This window comes from Fundulus heteroclitus, unplaced genomic scaffold, assembly GCF_011125445.2.
Source record: "Fundulus heteroclitus isolate FHET01 unplaced genomic scaffold, MU-UCD_Fhet_4.1 scaffold_38, whole genome shotgun sequence".
Lineage (NCBI taxonomy): Eukaryota > Metazoa > Chordata > Actinopteri > Cyprinodontiformes > Fundulidae > Fundulus > Fundulus heteroclitus.
The window spans coordinates 1,134,719-1,152,399 of record NW_023396792.1 but is presented as its reverse complement, the minus strand read 5'-3'; the positions used below and the strand labels follow the sequence as shown (position 1 = coordinate 1,152,399).

At 39.3% G+C, this 17,681-nt stretch overlaps 1 protein-coding gene across 3 annotated transcripts in view; it reads left to right on the top strand.

The window, feature by feature from the left end:
- Positions 1–17,681, top strand: part of apba2b (amyloid beta (A4) precursor protein-binding, family A, member 2b) — a 67,048-nt gene that overhangs the window by 34,100 nt on the left and 15,267 nt on the right. For 2 of the 3 annotated variants that reach the window (XM_012850712.3, XM_012850714.3), the window contains exons 2-6: positions 2,219–2,725; positions 5,894–6,948; positions 12,812–12,892; positions 13,762–13,801; positions 15,138–15,283. In XM_012850712.3, coding sequence (XP_012706166.2) covers positions 2,239–2,725; positions 5,894–6,948; positions 12,812–12,892; positions 13,762–13,801; positions 15,138–15,283 — 1,809 coding nt within the window. In that variant the 5' untranslated portion in view covers positions 2,219–2,238. Of the gene's footprint in view, positions 1–842; positions 944–2,218; positions 2,726–5,893; positions 6,949–12,811; positions 12,893–13,761; positions 13,802–15,137; positions 15,284–17,681 lie in introns of those variants that run through there. The other variant, XM_021309583.2, reaches the window with a different exon arrangement.

Genomic DNA, 17,681 nt, shown 5'->3' with positions numbered 1-17,681 from the left:
TAGGCAACGAGAGCAAAGGATCTGGTTGTGTATCTAGTTCTGGAACAAAAAGAAAACTCATAAGTTTCTAGTTGTTTATTAAAGCTGTTCAGCAATTTTTCATGGATCTAATCCCAAGCTGCCTTAGGCATAATATTTAAGTTTCTGCACTGATCTACGATATGCAAACTCAATTTGAATGCAAGAAATGCTGGGAGTGTGAGCTTGAGAGCCAAAGTAGGGTAGAAAATTGCAACAAAACGTCAAAAGTATTTAAACCAGAGGATGTGGCTTATTTTGTGAAGAAGCTTTAAAATCATAAAGAGGAATTTACATCCTGTCTGTAACCATAGATGTAAATCACACAGTAATTCCTTCTAAATCTGTCATAATATTAATAAACCAGCAGGACAGATCCCCTACATGTCTTGCTTTGATGGTATTACAGTTTATTCATGAATACATGCAAATATATTTACCACTGTGAAAATCTCAAATGCATCTTAAACAAAGCGGATTTGGGAAAATCCACCTGGTTAAGGACGTTCAGGATTTCCTCGATTATATAAAAGAGGCGAAAAACAAATGTAAGTGTGTTGTGTGCCTCCTGAAGAGAGCAACAGCCTGTAACACTGTGCCGGTAGAAGCTTGCTTTTTCAAACCCAAGAGACCCACAAAGAGGATGTCAAAGGTTATCGCTCCCCAGAGGATGCAGTTACCCCTAGTTACCAATCCTGACTCTGAGCTTTAGGGAGTCGTTCTGGGCGGGGCTGGGTTCTTCACTGATGGAGCCGGTTTGGAGTATGAGGATAAAGAGAGGGTGGAGTCAGAGAGATGCATGCTGTGCGGGAGCTAGAGAGGGGGGGGGGATGGGAGGAGCGAGAAGAAACATGAGGGAGGAAAAGCAGCGGTGCTGGTATTACAGCAAATCCCAGACCTATTGTGTATCACATCCCGGCTAAAGGTAAGACATACAGTCAGTGCATTATGACCCAGACGTTAAACGAATTAGGTTATTCTTTTACTTATTCTGCACGGGGAGAGATTGAAAAGGGTTAAGTGAGACGTTTTTAAATGTGTTACATGTTGCTTTATTTCATCAGGTGTGCTCATGTGTCTGTGTGATCAGGAAGCCGTATATTGTGGGCCGGAACTCGTTGCATGTGTTTTATGAGAACCTTCAAACAGCATCGATGGGCGCCAGCGTGCACTCTTACGTCTGTTTTAGACATGCGATTCCTGGCATGTTGGGCTGATCTAATTAACCGCTTCAATCTGAGGGCAGCTGTTAATGGCAACCTAATGACACAACACAGAAAGAGAGAGAGAGAGAAAACTCACAAAGCAGATGGAGTTGAGTGAAATGTAAATGCATACTGAACTTTCTATGCTTGTTATGGGAAGGTAATCAAACTAATATCAATATAATGACACATTTCAAAGGAGGAAATTTGTTTGGATTTGAAGATGATTGCTGTCTTTATTGTCTTTATTCAAAGTCTTTCATATTAAGAAAGAAATTAAGCTGGTCAGTGTAATACTACATATAATCAATAATAATTATTATCCAACACATATAAATTTGTCTTGGAAAAGAACTATGATTCCCAAATGATGGTGCCTGTACACTGCATTCAACACGTTTTGGAGGGAATGAGGAATTAAATGATAGTTCATTAGAGTTTCAGCAGTTTTAATTTTCTTTTCTTTTGATACCTGAAATTTATAAAGTCCCCAAAAATAGAGGTGAACGCTTCGAACTGTCTAAACTTAATTGAAAAGCCAATTTATTCCATTCGATAACAAAAGAGCAAGGTTGTATAGAAGATATTGAAAGCTTGTAGAGGCTCCGTGCTTGCTGTTTTCTTTTATAAAGCTTAAACTTGGTGACACATAGAGCTTACTACTGGGGATTATAATTCAGAATTTTGCTAAATCAGCTCAGGATGTTGCTCAAAATGTGTGTGTGTCAGGCAGAAGAGAGGACTATGCTTAGTTTACAGGAATATTTCAGATGCTCTGACATTGGTAATGTGGAAAATGTAGGAAAAAGTAAATAAATGATGGATTAATTTTCTAGTAAAGATAACACATTGTTTATTTTTTTATTTGTTTTAATAATTATCTCTATGGAATGCTACTAATTAGTATTTTTGCTTTTAGGTTGCTGAATTAACTCTGCATTAACAGAATTTGACATTACCCCGGCTGTGTCTCTTTGTGTTTTTCAATCTCATAGGTTCAAACCATTAACAATGCATGGCTTGTAGGCCGCCAATCATGGCCCAAAGGAAGAGGCCTGGGACAAGTGGTGGAAACAGCATGTCTGGTCCCGGCCCTGCCTCCTGTCCCGCCCCTCGTTCTGCAGAGTCATGTGATCTGAAAGGCCTGCCAGTGCGGCAACGCCCACTACGTTACCACAAAGAGTCTCACAATCCAAAACCCCTTCCTCCTTCCTGCAAACCCCAATACTCCTCTCCCAAGCCTCAAGATGTGGGCTGCCGTCATCCAGAGGACGTAGATGCAGATGTCGATATGAAGCAGTATAGCAACCAAGACGTTGACTCTCAGCTTGAGAATCAGCGGCCAGTGACACCGACCACGCCTGAGCGTGACCCCCGTGAGAGCGAGGACCATAACGCCCATAATCAAGCAGGCTTTCACGGTGAAGTTGACAGTCTGGATGATGACTCCAGCTCTGACTATATCAACAACACTTCAGAGGATGAGGAAGACTATGATGACGGTGAGTGTGCTATCATAAGCCATCTTTTGATTGGCTATTTACATTTTGTAACATAAATAATCTAAAACGATCTGTATCTTGGTCACTGAGTACACCTAAAATATATTCTCTGTTGCCTTGTATTAGCCATAAGCAAAGTGTTCAGTGTATAAACAGCATCTTTAATTACCATATCAATATTTGCATGTATTACCCATGCTTTACCTGAACCCCTGTTGCCCTCAAGTGTGTTCTTGTGAAGCAGGCGCTGCAGGACCAGGCTGCTGATGTGTGTATTCATACGAAAAGGATTCAGAGTAATGTCTTTTACCAATCTCAGAATTGCAGGAGCTGATGAGACAAATGTTCAAATAGCATCAGTTTAATATGCAAAATATGTACTAAACCTTTTTGTTACACTAGTTCTTATATTTTCATGTACATTTTGTAGTCTCTTGTCTTACAAGAGACTAAACATGAAAAATATTAAACGTATTTTAGAGAATATTAGGTTTTCTCATGTGTATTAAGTACACCTCTTAATCTGCTACTGTATCAGGATGGTATACTTTAGATTTACTGAAACATCACCCCCAAAAATTCATTTTCTTTTACACGGATGATGGCCTGGAGATATAAATTACCAGCATTATAAGCACCCTCAAGTGGTGTAATAATTATTGACCAAAATAATCAGAAAGTAAGTCAGAGTGGATCAAATGGCTCCAAGCATTCAGCATCCAGAGCGGAGAGAATCTTGTACAGTGCAGGCAGAACATCTGCATATGGAAGGATGGGATTAAGTAATATTACTATTGGGTCACTGCTGTGACATTTGAGTGACACTCAAATGCAGTGGTACACATTACCAAAGTACACAGTATGCTATCGTACAGTGGCAGAAAATCTTCCAAAATGTCTAAATATTCTATTGCAGCCTGGCTAACTACTGATCAGGCTGCATATGCTACAATGTTGAATTGTAGGAGGGAATGCTGAATCATTATTTAATGAAAGCTTTACCTTTGATTGGTTTAATAGATAAACATTCATACCAGTGACATTTCTTGCACAAGTCCTGCTGATATAAATAGGTTTTAGCCATGTAATGGTATATTTATTTGTGCTGGGAATATCTCGTTCAGCTCAGTCATTTTGGTACGCATGTTGTGTTTTTGTGCTGAATTAAGACAGAAATGTAATGTTCTGCTGTGCAAAAGTGACTCCACAACTAAACAGAGGACCTCCCATCAATCACTTAGCACTGCTGTTTGAGAACATTAAGTATCCTCATGTAACTGCAGCGGGAAAAAAAACACGGTTTTCTGAAGCAAAACTTTATATCAGCGTACACATTTTTCAGCATCAATAAAACATGTAGCTTGTGCTACACTTAACTGAATTACTCACCTGAAACAATGTGACTGGAGAAATTCAAAAAGATATATTTTTACTGCTGACAAAGGTATACTGTATATAAAAAAAAAATCACATTTAAAACTTTTTTTTTTTTTGATTGAAGCGTAATGAAGACACAACAAACTATGGCTTTAAAGGCTGAATATGTACCAAACCATGTTTTTTGGTGTACTTAAACCAAACATGATACAAGTACACAATTGATAACAGATAATGAGCCTAAATGACCAGTGGAGATTTGTTCTTCATATATTTTTTGTAAATTGCATCTTGAAAATTATGTATATCCTTCTTCAAAGTCATTGATAAAGTCTTTATAGGCACTACAGCAATATAAACCTTTTAATCGTTGAGCAGCATTGTGCATATCTTCACTTGTGTTTTAATGATTTCTATTGGGTGACGAGCTTCAGGTCTTTGTGTTTGAAAGAGCTCCATGCCAATATCCTAATCATTCGCGTCATCAGCAAATTCATTATTAGATTAAAGTCAGGATTCTAGCTGGCACACTCCAAAACATTGACATTTTTTCCTGTCAGAAGAAAGATGTTAAAAAATTTAGTGGTGGCTTGTCAATAGAGGGTGATTTGGTGCTCCCTGTCAAAATTGCAGGGGGAAAAAAGTGTCAACACTGTAAAGATGAATTCCAAAAAAATAGTAATGATCAAATATGTTCTTACATAAAATAGGTCTGACTTTTGATTTTTTAACTTTCCTATTCCTTTTTGGATTTATTTAGGGTTATTCTTTTTGTAGACCTCCCAATTTTTATCTTTCAATGCCATGGTTTGCTGGTCAAATATGCTTGTAACCTTTTGGCTTTAAAGTGACTTTATGCTGGTCTCTATCTGGGTACATAAAGACTGTCCCCGGGGCACCATTCTCTGATCTCTGATCGTAGTCAATCAGGACTTTTTGTGTCATTCTTCATCCAATCAGATTAATTAATGATACCTGTCAATCAAAGTCACACCCCTGGTAGCTTAAGTGTGCAGGCAATAATGTCACTCAAACATGCAAATGCAAAATGGAAATGTTAGATTACAATAACAAAGAACAATAAAAGAAAAATCTGTCATTTATTTAAAAAAATATATAATTTGATGAGGCAATCATTGCAGGGAAAAAAAGCAGATAAAGAAACCTGGACCGGACCACCCAGACTTAAAAATCCAGCAGCAGTAAAGTGACCGTTGACGGATTTATGTTGAAGTTGAGTTTTCTTCTCGTGTGGTTATCTCCAATCTCTCGCGCCTAAAAAAATATCACTAGCCACCACGGGTAAAATTGAAAATAAAGTACTTTAAACCTAAATCTGCCAAGGGTTATGATTGATTTCAAGTTTAACCGTAAACAGCTAGAAGGAAGTCATGCTTGGAGCTCTCTAAGCCTAGGTGGGAATGTTGACAGGCGCACTGTGTTCAGTACGTTTACCCGGTATGTCACCATGCGAACATTTACTTATTTGCACTCAAAGCAAAGTGCAGGGGACACTATTATCATAATTTTTTTCTGGTGTAAAAAGCCAAGTCCTCACTAAATTACAACAGCAAGCAAATCACAAACCAATAGATTTCCCAAAAGGACATCTATTAAATATTTAGATTTTTCCATTAAAAATAAAATGGCACAAACTGCCGTTTAAGAGGTATAACTGGACACCAGTGAAGTTAATACTCAACATCATATGCAAGAATGAGTCAGGAGTGGTTCTGATTCTGGTGAAAATAAAGCAAACAACCGTCTGTTTCTGATTGTTAACCTTTCTAGGATTAGCAGAGGAAGACGAGGGAGTCACTTACTACATTCGCTACTGCCCTGAGGATGATAGTTACCTGGAGGGAATGGACTGCAGCAGCCAGGGAGACTGTAACCACAGCCACGGCCAGGGAGACTGCTCTGGTAGCATTCAGCAACACGGATCCCAATCTGGTGAATGCCAGGAGGCCGAGGAAGGATGGGTAGAGGAGGGGGAAGAGGAGGAGGCAGAGGGAGAGATAAGAGAGGAGGAATGGGTTGAAGATGATGAAGGAGAGGGTCCGGTGAGAGAGGAGTGGCAAGAGGATGAGGAAGAGGCGGTAGAGGAATGGAGAGAGGGAAATGAGGACGAGCAAGAGGAATGGATAGAGGAAGGCCAGATGAGCCCGGAACAGTGGACAGAACGAGAAAGGCACAGGGTGGAAGAATGGGGGGAGGGGGAGGTCCGCTGTGAGGTGGTGGAGCAAGATCCTGATGAACAGATTTACAATGGACGACCAGAGCCCATATTGGACCATCATCATCACCACCAGCCACCGGTGCAAGACACCCTCCACACTCCGCGGCATGACCGAGAGGAGGAAGAAGAGGCAGAGAGCGAGGAGGGCTGTCCCAACGAAGACGAGGAGGAGGAGGAGGGAGATGAGAAGGAGAGACTTGGAAGACCTTACACCGGAGACTATTATCCTCCTGAAGACAACGGGAACTCCGTTCGAGTCTCCCCGTACCGCAGCCGTAAGGTGCTGGTGGTGGAGGGGGAGACAGGGGAGGAGGCAGAGGAGGACATTGACCAAATTGTTGCTGAGATCAAGATGAGTATGAGCATGGGGAGTCTAAGCAGTGGCACTGACCAAAGCCCAGAGGAGCTCGCTCCGGACCCCGTACCAACTGACTATTCTCACTCTAAACCCGAGGCAGCATCCTACCCACCGGTTCATCATCGCCATGACAGCAGGCCCAAGTCCCTGAACATCCCCTCCATGCACCACAACAACCCTGACCTCCAGAGGGGCACTAAGGCTCATCCCTGCTCTCCTGAAGACAGACAGCGATGGGCTCAAGAGCAGGTAATCTGTGTCTCAGGCACAAAAGCTTTAACTGTTGCACATCTTAACCAAAACAGCTTTATCATTCAAAAGTAAGTTACAGTTAATTTTTTCATATTAACTGTAGCACATTAGCACAAACTCTAAATGATGTATTACTATTATTGTAGTCTAGCAGCATTAAGTTTAGTTCTCCTAATAGGACAGTTAGATGAGTGATCTACTCTGTACAATCGGTCTCTGCCTTTCAAAGTTTGTTTAACTTTAATGCAGTTTAACTGATTTCGGATTTAATTGGCACTATCAGTTGGGTTTAGATCATTTTGCAAGAATCTGTGTGATTTTGTGTGTTGCTACAAGGGTAGAATTTTAATTGTGTCAATATAACGCAATATGTCCAGGAAAGATGTGTGCACCAGTTACAAATGGTAATTTGTACATAAATATAATTTATATTGTGGTCAATACAGCAAATTCATATGGATATCACCAAAGAACAAGCAAAACAGGAAATGTTTAAAGAGAGGGTTCAGATTATTACAGTTATTTTTATTTTTTGATGCAAGCTTCTGTGGAGTTGTCATCAGTAGACAGTTGTATCTGCAGTGACTACACCAGCAGTCATAAGTCTGGACACACCTTCTCATTCGATGGTTTATCTTTATTTTATTATTCTTATTCGAGACTTGTTTTTTTATCGAGTGAATGTCGAGAGAGGGAAATCTAATCAAAACAAATGGTATTATTTTGAAGAATCTAAACTCTAAAAGATGTTTGGGTTATTTCACAATTTCTTGTTTGCTATATGATTTGTTTTCATATATCTACAAGGTACAAAGTAATACAAGTAAGGAAAAGCCATTAAATGACGAAGGTGCATCCAGACTTTTGAGTGGTAGTGTTTCTTCTTAGATATTTTATAATCACTTCTTCTTTGGAGGTTAAAAGTTCTGATTCTTTACACCGAAGCATATGCTGAGTCACAATCCATGACTGCTATTGTTTGATTCTAAAGAGCTTACAAAACAGTACATCTCAAACTTTCAAACTTATAAAACCAATTGTGTACTGCAAAAGTAAAGAGGTGTAGTAATACATTTTAAAAAGGGTAACTTTAGTGCTATTTACGATTGTTCATGTTGCACCAAGGTCTTTATTCCTTCCTCGCTCCGTCCTCATGACGTCTTGACAGATGCGGTGAGCAGTAAAGTGTTCACAAATCAGTCAGACAAGAAGCCTATGTCCCGTGATGGTGAGAGCTTGCATAAATTAAGCATTGTTATAACATAAAGGATAGTTCCGCACTTGTTAATATTAGGACCCAACTTGTTCTAAACCCTACTTCACACCTACAGACCAACTCAGATCAGTGTGTACCCATTCAGATGCCTGCAGGATTTTATCACAAGGCATGCACAAAACCATCACTGCAGCTGACCCACCAAAACCCAATCCTAATGCATTTCATGCCCGTGACCAAAAAATAGGTCAGGTCTTGACCCTTAATATTATGAGTGTGATATGCATGGTGCACAGAAACAGTGCATCTGACTCACACAAGACCCAATGTGCACAATATGACATGCACACACCCATACATAAACAAACATATATGCCTAAATAGCTTGTTTGTTATAAATTACACAAAATAATAAAGCCTAACCCTACACACAAACATCCTATCCTGTGATATACTATATCTCAGTGGGTAATAACTCACCGATAGACTCATCAGGCACTGGCTCAGAAAGCACACAGATTATATATAACACGCAGACACAACAAGACAAAGTGTTTCCAAACTTTTAATTTTTTTTATTATTTTACCAATATCTGTTATGTCAGTAATCAGGCGGCTGGCGGGTTACCCATGGCTATATGCTGCTGGCTGTTGCTGGGGTAGGCTCCCGTATGGAGGGATGTAGCTGCGGATATGGAATCTGCATATAGAATCTGCATAGAATCATAGAATCATAGAATCTGCGAGCAGCTAAACAAAAGTAAATTAACCAAACAAGTTTTAGTTTAGCACGTACGTACTTCCACTCCCACAGTGGCTCACAATGTTTTTTACAGGACATTTTGACACACAAGACCATTTCCTATTTTATTTTGTTCAATCTTTGGGTTAAGAATAAAGGAAAAAATAACCTATAACATGACAAATAATTAAATCAAAACGAAGTCTACCCGAAAGAAACGCTGCAGGTGCCTCTGTCTACCTAAGAGGGCATCTTAGGCCTATTTTTTGGTTTTGTTTTGTTCTTTAGTTCCGAAAATGCTGGTTGAAATGTGTATAGTTGTTCCTAAAAAAGCCATACTGCGGATGGGAGTATATTAGTCTAAATAAATCATTGTAAAAGGGACTGGATCTGAATTCTTTGTGTCGAGGAGCCGAAAATGAGCTACAAGTTACATGTTTCTCTCAGGAACCTAAAGAATAGTTGAAGCCATGCCCCTCCCCCATGCTAGAGAGATTTACCTCCTTATTTCTCTCCCAGTCCTAAATAAAGGCATACTATTTACAGATTCAGGATGGACCTAAAAATATGTAGAGCTGCTCTGTCTTGAAAAAAACTGATAAACACCTGCCCCATCATGTGCGCACGCACCAATTCTTTCACTTTCTGCAGCTTATTTGTAGTGCAGAAGTGGGTCAGCGGAACAAGATTTAATTAGAAAAATGCACACCACACTGCAGATTCAGATTACTCCTGTACTTGTGGAGATGATTTGGTCATTTTATCTTCTGTAATCAAATAACACGTCCTATGTATACTGATTCACAGTGCCCTTCGACTGAACCTGGGCAACAGCACATTTGATTAGTCCTTAACTGTGTAGCATTGAAGCAAAAGCTTATGTTTACCGGAGAAACTAAGAAAATTCCTTTGGGAGGTCCTCTGCACCTAAACTAGTAAGCACACAACTTTGTGCTGCATCTTTGAAAACTATTCCACAAATTCTGACATTTAGAGCTTTAATGAGAAAAATATGCTGGGAGGAGATCCAAATGGACTCCCAGATTTCAATACATTTACATTGCATACAAACTAGGGCAACAGTTGATGGTTTAAAGTTCTCTAATTTTACATCATACAGTTCAATGGCTTAAAGTATCGCTAATAAGTTGCCAAAGAAAGCTCCAAAGTGAAAGAGTAATGCTGTACTCCTCCTTAGCTGTTGCTGCACACTCCTGGTCAGCTGGCTGAAAAGGGCCCATATGTCTTTTCCTTGCTCATAAAAATGACAATTTTAGCTGTTTTAAAACATCTTCGATGGCCAAAAACAGATGCAGTTATGTAGTGGAAATTAAAGGGGCACGCCCATAATTTGTATTCATTCAGTGCTTCGACACCTCCGGGTTTTAAAAACAGCATGAGCAGCATGTCTGTAAAGCAGCAGATTGCAGGATAACTGTCCGATTGGATAACTCAACTAATTAGCAAGTTGAGAACTCCTTTCTGTATTTCTATAAAGAGAGGGCTAGCCAAAATAAAAAAAAATGCAGAAAGTAATTATTGTAATAGATAGTTACATCATATTTAACACTTTACTTTAAAATTATTAAATAAAAATGTATAATTTTTATACTATTGTATTTAATTATTCAAATGCAGTGATACTGTGAAAACAATGTCACTGTCTAAAATGGTGAGAATCCTATAAAAAACCTGTATCTTTTTGATCATGGTAATAATATCATGGCACTCCTAATGGATGAGTTATGATACAATAATGTGTGGAGTGTGGCTCCACTTGGGATTCATTTTCACAAATGCAGTTTTGTACTGTACAGCTTCACAGTTTAGCATCCGTTCCTTACCAAACAACAACAAGCTCATTATTGTAATGCTTGTTTGCACTACAGAGTTGGGCACCATGATGAATACTGATCAGTTAACTCTCTTCCTCCAAAGGAGGACACAGACTCACAACACGTGCTGCTAGTCTTAATTTCTCTTTTTTTCAGCTGCTCTGAATGGGAGGGTTTAAACAGCACAGGCTTTTTATTTCATTCCAAATGCCAGTGAAATTTAATGAGCAGTGAGGGACCGCTAAATTGTCTATCTTCTAATTTTTTTCTCATATGTCTTCTGATTGCGGACACAACTGAACAAACTACACGATTGTCAAAGATGTTACACTCGGTTAATCGGTTCTCCCTGTACGATTATGTGTGCTCCCATGAAACAAAACAGTTAGAAAATAGAAACATTTCCCTCTTCATTCATAAACACGTCTATTGTCAGGGAGCAACTGTACTGTCAAAAAAAACCAGAAAGACAAAACAAGCTACTTTAACAGAAAAGACACCACCGACAAATGTTGTGATCGTTTTTATTTTATTGTTGACCTTGATTATATTACCTAAGATGTAGAGCTGTAGTACACTTGGTTTTAGATGTGAGGGGAAAAAATGAAGAATTACAGTGAAAAACCTAATAACAGGCAGTTACTAAGGTTTCTCGAAGGCAAACAACTTCTGCCCTGCTAACAGTAGAAACGCTTCATCGTCATTGCGATCTCCAGGAAACGCTCCACCACAGGGTTAAATGATTACAGGCCTCCCTCCCTGGCTTCCGAAGTCATAAAATCTCTTGAGCAACTGGTGCATCTGAAGGACATCACAGGCCCCCCGCTGTTTGCTTACCAAACAAAGAGGTCGGCAGATGATGCAATCAGTTTAGGCCTACACTTCATCCTGCAACACCTTAACTATCCAGGAATGTATGGCAGGATCCTGTTTCTGCACTTCAGCTCAGCCTTCAACATTCTCCTCCAGAAGCTAACCCAGTTTACAGTGCCGGCCTCCACCTGTTGGTGGATCACCAGCTTCTTGACTGCTGATTTCTAAAGTTCTTAACTGAGGAGCATCTTCTTCTGCACAAGAACCATCAGCACAGTCGGCCCCAGGGATTTGTTCTCACCCCACTGCTTTTCTCCCTTTTCACACGTTACTGCACCTCATTAGACCTGTAATGTTCCAGATGACACCACTTTCATTCGTCTGATCCAGGACAGGGACAAGTCTGCATACAGACAGGAGGTGGATCGGCTGGTCCACCGGTGTGGTCAGAACCAGCCCGGAGCTTAACTGGTCATCTTCACAGTCTTAGAGATGACGGCGGACGTCTGGTAGACGCTCCACACGCCGCCTGTCCTCACTAACACCGTGTCCACTGTGGATCACTTCCAGGTTCTGGGAACCAGCCTTTCTCCGTACCTGAGCTGGTCTTCACACATAGACACTGTTTGGTATCTTCCTGCGGCAACTCCAGAAGTACAAGCTGGCACAGGAGCTGCTGGTCATCTTCTACGCTGCCATCATTCAGTTTGTCCAGTGTTTCCACCATCACTGTGGGGTTTGGCCCAGCCACAGGACAGGTCCAGACAGCAACAAACAATTAGGTCCATTAGGACTTGTAGAGGTCTCAGGTTAAGGAAACGGGCTGCTAACATCTCTGCAGACAACACACTTCCTGCACATAAATTGTTTAGACTTTTACCTTCGGGTCAGTGCTACAGAGCGCTATTTGCAAGAAAAAAAATGACATTTTCTTCCTTCAGGCTGTTTAACTGATGAACCAAATAGACTTTTTACGGCCTCAATCGTCAGCTACACCGCTGTGAAACAAAATAAGTATATTTGTTTGCACTATCACAACTCAAAACCTTCCTTTTTTTTCTTTTCACACAAAAATGTATGCCGTAAGCACCGTAAACAAAGTCTAATTATTCGATTATGCACGCAATCATGGCGGAATAAAGGTGATTCTGATTCTGAAGCTTGGACTTGTTAAATCTCTGTCACATCTTTCCTCCTCTGTACTCCTCTGACTCTTATATTGTTGCACCTGTTTGTTCTTTGTTGATCTGACAGGTAAGTAATGGTCCAGAGCAACCCAGAAAACAGCAGCGCTCCGACCTCAATGTTCCCTTGGAGAACAACAACGTACCCGAGGTAAGATGCTGCTTTATAGCCTGCTGCAGCATTTCCCTTCTGTTATATATATATATATTATTTTTACAGTTTTGGTGAGACTGGCTGTTATTTTATACAATAGATATGTGTATGTGTGTATAGTGTAACTGTGTGTGACCATTTTAGTAAATGAGCAGCTGTGTAATTACAACTGCAGCTCCTGTCTGCTGCTTGCAGCATGATAGCGTTGTAGCAATTAAGCATGTGTTTGTGGTTTTATGAGAGCCATTTTTCACTGAGATGTCTGTCTCTTCTTTCCTTTGAGTGATTCCTTCTGAGTCTGTAGTAATCTGGTTGCAAGTCTCTGGTAGATCCAGTAACCTACCCATCAGGAATCAAGCCAGAGTGTCTTAGTACATGGGTATAATTGTTATTCTAAGCAAGTAAAGATCATCCAACCTGTCATTTTTGAATTTAGGTTGATTCCAGAAAAGGGTACCACACTTCAAAGCAGAATAGAGCAACATTTGAGGCGCTGATAAATAAAACAATATTAGCAGCTTATGTCTTTAATCTGAGCTCATCATATGTTTTTCAAACAGATCAGGGCACCCTGAAATCTTGCTGAAAAGATGACCTAAAACATTAAATATAACAAAAATGTTACGGTTTTATTTTACTGTAAAACCTGCCAAATTGTTGCTCAAAACCAAAAGTAAAAGCCTGGCGAGGATCTGCTGTCTTGTTAAATATTATGTTAACACCTTTTTTTATTTACTTTCTAGATAATGTGAAGTTTTTAGTTTTTGTTTTCTTGTCTGTTTTTTTTTGTCATAGGAAATAGTGCAGGAAGCCAAAAGGTGATAAAGCTGATACATTTATTTCCATATTTCATTTCTGTCTTTTAGCCAACAAAGAAAGTTGCCTCCTTCCCCAGCTTTGTTGATGGTGAGTAATTCGGCCTCCAAACCTTCTTCTTAGTCAGACCAAGATACTGTTTTGACATCAAACAACTTTGATGATAATCATTTCACTGCGTCTCTCACTGACCTTGGATCTGTGAAATCATGAGTACTTTTGCAGTCTATAACTCTTAAGTCTAAAAGTCTACACAGAGCGCACTGTTACAACCATAATACAATCAGATTTTTTTTTACTAATACACAAGCTTAAAGTTGAGTGTTATTGTGAAATTGATGGAAAATGAGAACCACATATTGCTGAAATCACCGCTGCAAGTCTTTCAGGGCATGCTTCACCCAGCTTTGCACATTTAGAGGCTGAATTTTTTAATTTTTTTTCTACATTCCACTTTGCAAAATCGGTCAAGCTCAATCAGACTCAATGGAGAACATCTTTCAACTGTAGTCATCAAATCTTGCCCCTGATTCTCAGTTAGATTGAAATCTGGACTTGAATAAGCTTAGAGCTAACCAGCAGGTGTGGCTATTAGTGTAGGGTTCTTGTCCTGCAGGAGGTTTAACCTTCAGCACACTTTCACCAATTTACAGGCAACAGGTTTTCTTCCAGGATTACCATGTAAGCAGCTCCATCTAACTTCAAATGAACTCTGACCAGCTTCACTGTCCCTGTTAAAGAAAAGCATCCTGAGAACATGATGCCACCATCACTATGTCTCACTGTGGGGATGATGTGAAAACTATCACAAGCCATGTACTAAGATGACATTCTCTAACATAGCACTGCTTTAAACTTCTCCGCTACGGTATCCATGACATGTCTGATGTGTTCCCTGATATCATGATGCTGTTTGTTCACGAATGTTCTCTAACAAACCTCTGAAGCCTTCACAGATGTGCCATCTGAAGTTGCTCTACATTTTATTCAGGGTTATAACTAAAAATAGGGTTTGAATACAGATGCATGCTAAAAATGTCAGGGTTATATTTGTGTCTGGGGGTGGGGGGGCAACCTTTTGTCCTTCCACTTAACTTATATGGACTATTTTTTGTCCGTGTATAGCAGAAGATTCCAATAAAATATACTGATTTTTGTGGTTGTACGAATGTGGGTAGAAATAGTTTAGCAAAGTGTTCTAAAGAAAAAAACTAAACTAAACAAATGAAAAGCTGCACAGATGCATGTAATCATTCAGGGTCTACCCTGCCATCAACACATCTTCAGAACAACAGTGTTTGGCTCTATATTTAACACGGCATAGAAAGTGCAGCGATTACAAAACCTTCAGTGAGGCACAAGCAGCTTCCGTCTAAGCATCATCTGTCTTTCCTTCCTCTGTCACTGTTTATCACTGTCCTCTCAGTCCCTGGGCCCTGCGAGCCAGAAGACCTGATTGATGGCATTATCTTTGCTGCTAATTACTTGGGCTCCACCCAGCTGCTGTCTGAGAGAAACCCCTCCAAGAACATCCGCATGATGCAGGCACAAGAGGCTGTCAGCAGAGTCAAGGTACCAGAAAGCCCACGCATTCACTTGCATCTGCATCGATTATAACGGGCAAAAACATTATAGAACATACCATACTTTACGTCTGATGACATACACCAATTAAAGTCACAAACATGTTTTTTTCCCCCAGTAAGCTTTTATGAATTTGATATGTAAAAAACTGATTTGTTAAACAATCTTAAAATTAAGCTAAATCATTTTAGCCCACAGAGGTCCCTTATTTTGTTTAAGATAGTGATTATGGTTGTTCCATGATCTTTTGAAACTTTTATGTAAAAAAAACAATAATAAATGACAACGATAATTTGCCTGGGAAAATAATACATATAAGAATTAGTCAGAAGATTGGTTTGTAAGTTGGCTGTAATAAAGTATATTAATTGAGTTCCAATTGAAACCAGCTTGAGTAAATGTCTTGAATTACTTTTATATGAATGTAAATCTGTACCAAGTAGCGAAATAAATTTGTAAAATGATGTTAATTATTCATTTAAATTTATGTTTAATGCTCTCTCCAGCCTTATCACTGGCTGATCTAGATTTAAAGTAATTTTTTTTCCAACACATATTCTTATTTCTCAGTGGATATGATGCAAGGAATGTGGGGGATGTATGATTTAAAGAAAAAAATATATTATAGAGTTTTTCCTCTGGTATTTTGATAATTTATCTTTTATAATGAGCTCCAGGTCTCTGAGGTTGGAAGGCCTCCTTGCCATCTCCCTATTCTTTACCTCCCCGCCATAAATTCTTTGCAGAATTTAAGTCAGGACTCCAGCTGGACTATAGCTTTTAGTCAGAAGAAACATGATGGCAAAATTACTAAAACCTAAATCTAAATGAATAATGTGGGCTGCATTCAATATTAATACCAGATTATTATTATATATTAGATCTACCCTCTGGTGCATGTGGTTCTGTATGCAGTTTAGTGTGTAGGCCTATTATTGTCAATAAAAATATTTAGGGAAGTATAAAAAGAAAATAAGAAGAACCCTCATCCTTGCACATTTTGAATAATCAGTGTATCATTTGAATACAATAACCTAAGCTTTTGTTTTTTTCTGTTTGTTTTTAAAGATTTTGAATAAAAAGACACCAAATCTAGAGATGTATTCTAGATGAATGTCACTGAGTATCCCCAAATTATGCATTGTTATGTTTTGAATATATTATACTTGAGCTGTGTCAGTAGTGAATATGTGAAACGTTAAAATGTTTAGAATTTTTTTCCCACGCAGCATGAATAAGAATAGTAGAATAAAAAGTACCTATATTGTCCTACAATGGGGAAATTCAGATGTGACTGAGGCAAAAAAAACAAAAAACAAAAAACGTAGTTACACGCTAAATCAGTAATGACAAAACAACTTAATCAAATCTAAACTTAGTTCTAAAGCAACAAAGGATGAACTTATCAGGGAGGTAAAAGTGATAATAAAACCAGAGTAAATATTGTAAAATTATTGATAATATGGCATATTCTAATAAAAATGTCAATATTCAAGAGGAAATACAGCAGCCAATTTACACATCAATGTGCGATGTATGCAATATGCCATATGCAAAGTCAGTATTGGTCGTTCTACCATGTACATATACGTACGTGAGCATCTTCTGTCTCTACAGCAAAGCATGGCTTTCGTTTATTAAACAGGATGGGTCTCTCGGGGGCAGCAGCATATTGTGCTGAAAGCATCACGTTGGGCTGAAAGGCATCTGTTGGACAGCCAGTTAAACAATACGGCTGCTGTGATGCGAGTCTGAATGTTTCCCTGACTCCAACTCGCTCTCTGCTACGCTGAGATTGTTGTCTTCGAGTACAGGTTTAGAAAAATAAGACGGGTGGCATCACGTCTGCGTGGCGCTGCCCAGTTGATTTATTCATCATTCCTGTTCATCTTTTAGGAAACATCGGATGAACAACGTCCTTCTTTAAAAAAAAAACAGACATGTTTTATTTCTCTGTTGTATTGTATACTCCGAGTTCTTGTCCCGAGTGACTCATTTCACTAAAGAGCACTTTTGTGAGAAGATTTCTGTGCAAATGCTTTGAAGCGAAGTAGACGCAAGTGTCTTTGAGCTCCCTCTCATATGAACACAACCATCGTGGACACCATCCTAAATATTGGATGACCTCCTGTGCAACTATCCACCTTTAGAGACAGACATAATATAACAGGACCTTGATTAAGAGGTGAACTTAGTTGTGCTGAGTATGTTTCGTAATCAGGTTCCCAGTTCAAGGACGAGTTCACAACTACAGCGTTTAAGCCATTAAGCCTCAAACTGTTGCCCAGGAGAAGGTGTTTAGCAATTTTTAAAAGTCAAGTTGTCACCTCTGTGAGATTAGGAGGAGTACAGGGTGGTAAATTCAGGTGCAATCAGGAACTTTGTT